This window comes from Fusarium coffeatum (genome assembly GCF_003316985.1).
Source record: "Fusarium coffeatum strain FIESC_28 chromosome Unknown BRIP53273_contig_220, whole genome shotgun sequence".
In the NCBI taxonomy this organism is placed as follows: Eukaryota; Fungi; Ascomycota; class Sordariomycetes; order Hypocreales; family Nectriaceae; genus Fusarium; species Fusarium coffeatum.
The window spans coordinates 139,375-149,089 of NW_022158013.1; the positions used below are offsets into that span (position 1 = coordinate 139,375).

Here is a 9,715-nt window from a genome sequence, read left to right on the forward strand (position 1 = left end):
TCAGTAGAGAAGACTACTGTACATACTGACTGTGCCAAGAGTTCGGCATTTGGACCTTGAACCTGGTGGCTTTGTGTGCTCGGTTAGAGAAGTTGGGGTTTCATTACTTTATAGTATGAGCGGAATGATGGATGGGTTGAAACAATGAGATGGAGAATGGAGCCAACCACCGGTTGACTAGAGGTAGGACTAGAGAGATAAAGGTTAGATTTCTGGAGTCTAGAAGCACCAAGCCTCTTACCTACCAGGTACAGTAGGTACTAAGGTATTCTCCTTCTCCCCAGTGTGCTGTACTGTAGTAGATAAACTAAGGTAGAAAGCTGACAGATTTGTGACCGGGTGCAAGCTCTGATCCTTGCGAAACGTCAATGTATCCATACCTCGTGGCCGGGCGCTCTCCCCGCCTTCGGCAGCAGGAGGATCCGTGTAACTTGCCATTGGAATCTCAAACCCTCTGGGCCAGATTAGGAAACAGCACTCTTGCCTTTCACCTGCCAGAGGGAACATCCCTGCCTCGTCGTGTTTGAAGTCTGCGGCGACTTGCACGGATTGGTCGGGCGCTAGAACCCATATGGACTTTGCCCCACTGTTTGCTTGACTTGCACTCCTGCCTCTTACAACACGACGAAACTTGACTCTGTCACAACATTGCTTCAGCCTCTTGGAGCCGGTGGTTTTTTTTTATCTGGAGGCGACTCTCGATTGTCTTACCAGTCTCTTTTCAGAAGCTCAATTGTGAATTGTCACCATGATCTATTCATGATTTCAGTTGTGGCGGTTCAAGACAAGTAACTGCCTTCTCAAGAAAGAATAGACTAGGCCGTGATGGCTTCACAGCGCAGCGCGGATCCAAATATTCAGCCAGCTCTTAGTCTCACCTTGGCAGGTTCCACAACCTGTTGCAGAATGTTCGTCAGTGTTATCGAGAATCATCATCCCGGTTATTCAATCTACACGGGTGAAACAATACCCTTCTCGCCCTAATGCGGGACATGGCTCTTAACCCACCCACGCTTCCTTTGGGCTTGGCCTCCATGCATCGACTACCATCTGTCAGGGGCGATAGCCTCAATACCACCAAACTCCGTCATGAAGTAGCTTCATCCTTGCTCTTTGGGCACCTTCTGAGGCGTGCAGGGGACGATGAGCTTAGCTTAACTCACGGATCTAGGGCAATCTGCCTCCCCGGCCTCGATGTGATTTGTCGTCCATTCGAGATGTCGAGGACTATATTGCCTCCGCAGCCTGCCTCTCCCTCCCACCTAGTCGGTGGTGTTTTGTCCTGATCTCCGTTTCCTTTCTTGTTCTTGGATTTGCCGTTCGTTTGCCACAGGCCAGGTGCCATTTCGTACATTTCACTTTCCTTCGGTGCTTCTTGTGTATTTGCTTCATCATCTATCCATCTGTCCATCCGATCCGATCTGATCTACTCTGCTTCAATTGATCTGGCACTTGCTTTAGAGGGTTATACTGTTCTGACTGCTATCATATCGTATCTGGCTGCTTCTCTTTCTCTTTTCCTCATCTCACTCTTTCTTCTTTCGACCTTGGGATCCCTTTCCGATCGATACTCTCAACCGACATCGACGACAATAGAAATGGGAAACTAAAGTCGACTCAAAAAAAACAACGCGGTGCCGGCACTGTGAAGGCTTCAAGCCTACCCTTAATATCAAAAAGACCTCTCGAATTGGTACAATAGAACAAAATGGACGACAACGCGAACATGGACACCACAGGCTTTCAGTTCCAGGCAAACTCAACATCGAAATGGGATAACGAACTCAAGTTTGCTGCCGCCGGTTCCGTCCGTACTTCGATCATCGTTCTGGCTGTTTTCAACTTGGTCGTGGCATTTACCGTCGCTCTCGTCATACTCTTGAGATCATGGAGGGCATTGAAGAGAAGTGAATCATGGGATTTCAAGTAAGTGCTCCTTTGCCAAATCTTGAGGCACATTCTCACATCTACTTTTCAGATCATCTTGGTTCCGCATCGTCAGGGGACGAGATGTCTACCCTTTTGCACTCTCTTTGGGCATCGTAGCTCAAGGAATTGTCTATGCAACTGCTCAAGCAAAGGGACTCGAGTCACTCATGATCCTCGACTGTGCCATGATCTCGCAAATGATGCTACCAGGTGAGTTGAACGTTTGACCTCATCTACTTCGGCTCTACTAACGCTTGCAGCATTCTTCATTGCTCCCTTCATTCAGCTGATCTTTGGACTGGAATTGACCCTCCGCGTTACAAAGCCGAGTGTATTCCCCTTTCGGGGGCGATTTAATACTCCGGCCTGTCTCATATTCACCGTTATTCTTTTGCTCGTAGTATTCTCCATCACATTTGCCGTTCGCCCATCGGAATTTTGCTTTGCCGGCCTAGTCTCTTTCCTTCATCGATACGACACCGGCATCTTCGGAACTTTGCTTACCATTATCGTCCTCGTCTTGGTCGAGTGCGGCATCATCTGCTTCAAACTTCATACTGGAGCTAGGATGGTTATTGCTGAGAGAGATGAGGCATCTCGCATGGTCTACCACATGGTTGTTGCCGTGATCTCATACGTAAGTACGCCAGCTTCCAAGAAGAAGCACCAACTAATTGCAAGCAGACTCTACAAATCACATTTTATTTCAACACAGCGTTCTACGATATAGGAGCAGCAGGCGAGACCTCAATGCAGCTATCTATCATTGGAACTGTTGTAATGAACATGTCCGGACTTTTGCTTGGCTGCCTGTACCTTTTCCTTCGATCGAGCAGAGCCCCGACTGGATACTCAGATGACGATATTGAGGCGACTCAGGGATTCAAGAAATGGGGTGATGACCAAGAACCCACAACTCCCATAACCCCGATGCAATCACAGTCTATCAATATGCCCTCACTAGCCCGCAAGGCTAGCGGTAAGGAAGAATTGATGATGGACGACAGAGTGGAAGACAAAGTGTTTGGTGCACGCAAGGATTTTCTCAAGGCTGGCTTGAAGCCCCTACGCCTGGGAAGCATGCGCAACTCTGGCGATCTGCCCGCAGCCCCAAAACCTGTACGAACCTCGTCAAAGGAGTCGATCAAGAACTTCAAGCGAAGCATGTACAGCATCTTCCCCAAACCTGAAGCACCCAAGTCACCCATCCTATTACCAACAACAACCTACAAAGGTCCCGCGACCGACAAGAATTCCACAACCAAAGCGGCGCCTGCACCTCCATCTCTGGCCGACCTTCTTGCGCCGCCAGCTCTTCGTTTGCCCGACAGAAAACTCCGATCTAGTGGCGCTTCAGCTCTCTCTACTGCAACAGTACAGATCGGCCTGCGACTTTCCAACATTGGTGATATGAGCACCTCCAAACCTGAGCCCAAACCTGACGCAAACCGCGTGGAAGAACTTGACTGCCCCAACAGTACAGTGAGGTTCTTTCCAAGGAAAACAAGCCCACTCGCCATCGCTATTGTCGACGTTCCGGGTGAAGGCGCCAGGTACCAGATTCAAGATAATTTCGAAAACAATCTCTCTGAGAAGGAACTCCCGCCCGTTCCTCTGAGTGCAGGCATGGTCACTCCTCCAGAGACAACTCTTAGCTCAGCTGTGTATAGCCCACAAGAGTCAACGCCTAGCCCGTCCTCGCACAAACCCAAGACGGGATCCATCAGCTCCAGGGCTCATAGCCGACACGACTCAAATGTGGGAGACTTAAGCAGGTTACATAGCCGTCATGGCTCAAGGACCATACCAGAATCAAGCAGAATACATAGCCGGCAGGGCTCAAGGGCTGATCCGGATGCGGGAAAGGGGCCTTGGATTTGAAAAGTTATGGAAAAAAAAAGATGGGTAGGGCCCTCAACGGGCAAAGATGATGATCTCTCATGAATGGTTTGACACCTTAACGATTCCCTTTGTACTCCAAAGTTTTGGACTTCTCTTTGATGCTAGCGTCGAGATTTATTATATATAGATAATTTAGAAGGTGGGGCGGACATTTTAACAGTCTAATTGAATGTGATGCCAGCATTGTGTAGATGTTGACGGTATATGGTACTAGTACAGCTAATAACCAGAACCCGTCAACTCGACGGGCAAACACCTCCGTGGTTCATTTCCTATCGGTTTTTGTTAGTTTGAGAAGTAACCCTTCTCTCCTCCCACTTTTCCCAGCCAGCCTGACACATGTCCTCTTCCACTACCAAATCACGAACTCTGAATGCCCTTGCCAATGAAGTCTCCAAAGCCCAGCCCAACCAGCCCGTCTGTCGCATGACAGCAACGATAATAAACCACCCAACTGCACTCACAGCACCAGCAGCGCAGCCTACAACAACCTGCTTAGGGGTGTGGTAGTTGAGATATACTCGACTCCATGCCGTCGCGGCTGCAATCGCCGCCCCAGCCATGCTCACCGCAATTCTCTCAACAATACTCCAAGGTCGATGCACACTGCTGTTTGCGCGGCCCTTGAGCACACGCGGAGGATTATGGCGGACAAGCAGGAACAGCGCAAGGGAAACACTCCAAAAAGCGACAAATTGTGCGTGGGAGCTAGGCATGCCGTAACCTTTACCATGTATGCGACGAGGACGTTCTTCCTTGATAAGACGTTTTAGAGCGAAGTTCAGAACTTCACAGGCGAGCTGACCCAGGAACATAAGGGCGACTTCGACCTCGCGGGTGAAGAGTACTAGGGTAGCGTAGACGACACATAGAGCTTGGGGGAGGAGAGCGAGATAGGCGCATGCGAGCGATAGATGGTCTTCGGGGTCCTGCAGTATATGAGTTAGAAAGGTTCCTGACCAAGACACATAGTGAAGGTTACATAGTAGACATGGGTGACTGAGAGGGAAGCGAGGGGGGTAGAATCGTCGGCCATGATGGGCGATACAAGGGTTTCTGGGAGAATTCAAGGTATGGAGAAAGACTGCATTATCTAGCAGCTTAAAGTGATGTCTCTGACTGATCCAGTTTCCGCGACCGAACAAAGGAAATAAAGAAGTTTTGGAAGAAAATCCACCTCAAGAATGACCAGAAAAGATGAAAAGATCAAAGTCAAGTTTAAGCTCGATTCATTTCTTGGTGTTGATGACGATGCTGCCAGTTAGATGTGGCGGTGCTTGTGGCTGATGCCCGAGAAAGACCAAGTGGCGTCTCGGACTTCCGCGCATCTCATTTGTCGATAGAGGTACCTAGTCACCAATTCCACGACGCCGAGAAGAGTCATCATCGTCAACTTTTTTTTGGCTCTTTCTATTATTATTTTCTTCGGTGTGAATAAGAAGAACAGTCGACTTTCTTTTTCTCTATATTAGTAGACGATAGAAACCTCCTCTCTCGGTGCTCATTTGTAATCGCTCATTTGTTCTTGTTCCGGAATAACCCTACCTTGTATGGAAGTCTTTGGGTACCATCTTCAAAAGCCCTCGCCCCTCTTTGCATAAAGCTCCTCCACCAAAAGAAGCACCTCATGTTGGAGTCTTGTTAAAAGGAAGAAGATAGAGAGCGCGATACGGCCACGACGATGGAGGCCTAGCAACAACTCATGACTAAGGGCTGGTTTCTTCTCAAGAGTCCTTGATATTGAACATAACTTACTTACTCAGCTTTGCCACTTCCCAAAGGCATTCGCTCAAGTGCATTTTCTATTTTACGCCACCAGAGGATGAGCGCTCGTATCGTTAACAATACGAATATCCATAGCAGATATGGACGAAAGCGATGATCCTCGTTACATGGAGCTTGGCTCCCTTGAAGCTATCTTTCCTGAGATCCGTCGTCCTGACTCAAAAGACCCTTTCGCATTTGAGATAGATCTCCCTGTTGAGCCTGCTGCTCCGGTGACTGTTACCTTTCCAGCACCATCTGCACCAGCCCATCCTGGACTCACGACGCCCATCCAAGCTGTTGAGAATGCTCAGCCGGAAGTGGACTCACTCGAAGTCTCATACCTTCCGTCTCTACGGTTGAAAATTCGCCTGCCCGAGGGTTACCCTGTAGACGTACCACCAGAGATCAAGATATCGACAACGCCACAGTGGTTAACAGAGGAAACGATCAAGAGACTTGAGGACGACGGGCCGCGGTTATGGGATGAGATCGGTCGTGATATGGTTGCATTCACATATATCGACCATATTCAACACGCCGCTGAGGATGTCTTTGGAACTATTAACCCAGAGGGGACCCTTCAGGTCGATTCTGAACATAAACTCGCTGTGCTGGATCACGATAGCAAAGCCAAAAAGGCAGCCTTTGAAAAAGAGACCTTTGATTGTGGTGTCTGCCTAGGTATGAGCTTTACAACCCACCCCTGAACCCCAATTAACATGATCAGATCCCAAGAAGGGCACCAAATGTCATAAAATGCTCGACTGTGGTCATATATTCTGCATTCAGTGCTTACAGGACTTTTACAACGACGCTATAAACGAGGGCAACTTATCTACCGTTCGGTGTTTAAGTCCCAACTGCGCCAAGGAACGAGCAACGGCTAGAGAAATCAAAAGGAGCAAAGTTGCTGTCAGCCCTAGTGAGCTTCTCCAGATTGGTCTCTCTGAGGACATGGTTAAACGCTACGTCACTCTCAAGTATAAGACAGAGTTGGAGTCTGATAAGAACACAATATACTGCCCACGGCAGTGGTGCAACGGTGCAGCCCGGTCTAAACGTCACAAGAAACCAGAAGGTCTGGATTTTGCTGAGACGTCTGATGCCGAATCAGATAAAGAGGAGCAGGAAAGGGGAAATGGCGAAGCCGAGACGACGACCAAGAAGAAAAAGAACAACAAGGACAAGTTCAACAAAGCCGACCTCCTGGCCATCTGTGAGGACTGCGGCTTTGCTTTCTGCGGCCAATGCTACCAGTCATGGCACGGAGAGTTTGTTCGCTGCGCACCGCGGCGTGACAAGGGGGAACTCAGTGAGGAAGAAAAGGCCTCGCTTGAGTATCTCCAGCTTCACACGAGTCCATGTCCAACATGCAACGCCCCTGCACAAAAGACACACGGCTGCAACCATATGATTTGCTCACGATGTGACACGCACTTCTGCTACTTATGCTCCTCATGGCTCGACCCAGTAAACCCTTACCAGCACTATAACCAGCTGGCTGGCGGGAAAGTTACTTCTTGTTATATGCGGCTATGGGAGCTTGAAGGGGGTGATGGTGACGATGTCGGCTTGGGGTTCATTGGCGGTCATGGCCCGGGAGCGAATCCTCCCCCGGCACTAAATGATATTGAGCTTCTGCCAGAAGTCATCGAGTCTGATAGCGATGGCGAGGAGGAGAACGGGGAGGTCCTCGGCGCCCGTGATAACGATAGACAGCTAGGCGGCCAAGGCCAAGGTCAAGGCCAGGGCATAGAGATAGCCCGTGAGGGACCCCTCGTGATCCGGCTTGTCGACAACCAAGCTCGAGACGGCCGAAGAGCCATTCCCCCAGCTGCCCCCGATGCGCCGCAACAGCCAGCGGGTCGCGGGCATCACGGTCCTCCACGAGGCGCAGCGGCTCGGGGACGCGGCGCAAGAGGGGCTGGGAGAGGAGGAGCGGCAGTCAGAGGCAGAGGAGGAGGGCAGCCTCGTGGTGGAGGAGCTGTTAACCGTCAGCGAGCAAACCAGCGACAACCACAGCGGGCTCAGGGTCAGGGTCAGGGCCAGGATGAGAATAACCAAGCTGGTCTTGATGCGGCACAGGAAGCGTGGGTTCGTCGGTTCGTACAAATGGCTCTCAACGACGAGGAAGACCTTGTTGAAGGTGACTCAGACGAGGAAGACGGTAATTGGATTATTCGATGACAGCGACAAAGAATCACCTCACGATCATGAGTCGGCATTGTGCGGCTCCGCAACAAATACAAAGGTTGTTTCATTATAGATAGTACGTAGCGAACGCATGCACGATGTACTGTATGAACCAAGAATTCCGGATGATGTCAACCGCCTACCACGATGATAATCTGCTTACCTGTGCTGTCACGAGAACCAAGTCCACTTTGCCACGATCATGGTAGTTACTGTAGTTGCCTGAATCAGGCATGTTGGTGCTGAACCTGTATTGTGCCCTCCCTCAGGACTCAACGTTTCTACAGTCCAGGTGTCAAGGAGGCTTCGGTATCAAAACCTGGACTCCGCAACGGTAATTGCTACCCGTTAGAAAAGCCGTTGCCCGTTGGAAAGACGAGTGAGGTTACATGCTTTAATTTGTGGCTAAAGCACTTAACGATCTGCTGTACTCTACGTGACCGTGTCTCTAGTACTTCTAATTACATAGAAGAGCTCATTTGGGCTTGTGGGAAATGCTCCGATTGTCAAAAGAGGACCATGATACTTCTTCGTCAAATACCGAATGTAGGCGTACGCTCCTCCACCTCTATGGGGATCGAGAGGTAACGTTGAGTAGACCGCCAGTCGGGATTATCACTCGGCAGACGACCCTGATCCTAGACAGCTTGAGTGGCCCAGGAATCAGCATCCCCAGTAGTCTACAGTACATACTGGTTTCCAAGTCCATACTACGTACTTTTTGTTGGACGGCACATGCTGACCAATGTATGACTTTACTCATACCGTATTCTCTTATGCTGGCTGGCCGATCGACACTGTAACCCTTGAAGATACGGGCCCTCGTGCAGTTATCCTAGACTCAAGGCCGACCATGTATGTACAGTAGGCCTTGGTATTGCCAGGTCTGTTCAATGAATGATGAGAAAATGAAGCCAAGGTTAACGCGGTCAGCCCGGACTGCAAAGAAAGCAAAGAGGTGAACTAGACCTGCACTCTTCTGGATCCCAGAGGTCAGAGCACAAACCTAAACAGTGTCTGGAAACTAGACATTGGATCGGGTTGAAGGTACCGTGTTCGGCCATGATAACCTATTGGCTTGGTGCCAAATAGAACGACACCCTCCTACACGGGCACTGTTCCGATGGACAGAAGGTCCTCAGCCTAACGCGAGGGCAAGGCACAAGTGTCTTTCACGTGGTGTTGCACTGAATCACATTGCGATTGATAGACAAAGATGGGTGCAGGGATACATGTACGAGTATCAGATTGGCATTAGTGGTTGATACTTGGAGGAAAGCCGCCGGAAGCCCTGCCAACGACATCGTTTGAATCGAGTATCTTGGACCAGATGCCGTTCACATCGCCGCTCATGGCGCTTGGTTGTTGCTCACTACGTCGAAACTTTACGGCTCGCAGGGATACAAATACTGCAACTTGCAGGTCTGCTCATAACTATCGCGTCGCCTCGCATTGCATGAGCACGCGCACGCTCCCGACTATGCATCCACACGGGCACTATTGTATCTCAATAACCAAGACTGAGATGAGATTGAATACCATTGGTGACTTGGTCTGGGCCGACAGTTGCATAACGCGGGCGCTACTGTTAAGGTTGCTTCGGACGGGTAGTTCGGTTCCGGACAAGTAAACCGTATCAAGAAGGGCATATGATGTTTCATATCTGCTGGTTTTGCTTAGGAAATAACTACTAAGCAACCACTAGAAATTGCAATATCCAGCAATCTCGCTCCTAGGTTCTGGTTCTGGGGAAGAGCTGATCCTCATCTAGTCTCTGGGGGATAGCATTCGTTCTTTGGTGGGCAAATGGGACAGACAGGCGGGCTGGCTTGGTACGTATCTCTGCATACCCTTGTTCTTGTTGTAGGGTCGGACCCTTCAAGACGTGCACGGCTGCTGCTCTGTCCTTGTCACAACGCAATTA

At 49.9% G+C, this 9,715-nt stretch overlaps 3 protein-coding genes across 3 annotated transcripts; 2 read left to right on the forward strand and 1 right to left on the reverse strand.

Moving 5' to 3' along the window:
• Positions 1-1,708: 1,708 nt before the first annotated feature.
• On the forward strand, positions 1,709-3,810 carry FIESC28_08996 (uncharacterized protein; the record flags this gene model as incomplete). The annotated part of the gene is made up of 4 exons (XM_031163133.1): positions 1,709-1,926; positions 1,979-2,139; positions 2,190-2,566; positions 2,614-3,810. The coding sequence occupies 4 exons, from the start codon at positions 1,709-1,711 to the stop codon at positions 3,808-3,810; spliced, it is 1,953 nt and encodes a 650-aa protein (XP_031012838.1).
• A 293-nt stretch (positions 3,811-4,103) lies between these two features.
• FIESC28_08997 (uncharacterized protein) lies at positions 4,104-4,867 on the reverse strand (the record flags this gene model as incomplete). Its single annotated transcript, XM_031163134.1, has 2 exons — positions 4,104-4,760; positions 4,823-4,867. The coding sequence occupies 2 exons, from the start codon at positions 4,865-4,867 to the stop codon at positions 4,104-4,106; spliced, it is 702 nt and encodes a 233-aa protein (XP_031012839.1).
• An 829-nt stretch (positions 4,868-5,696) lies between these two features.
• Positions 5,697-7,785, forward strand: FIESC28_08998 (uncharacterized protein; the record flags this gene model as incomplete). Its single annotated transcript, XM_031163135.1, has 2 exons — positions 5,697-6,279; positions 6,326-7,785. The coding sequence occupies 2 exons, from the start codon at positions 5,697-5,699 to the stop codon at positions 7,783-7,785; spliced, it is 2,043 nt and encodes a 680-aa protein (XP_031012840.1).
• Positions 7,786-9,715: the final 1,930 nt, after the last annotated feature.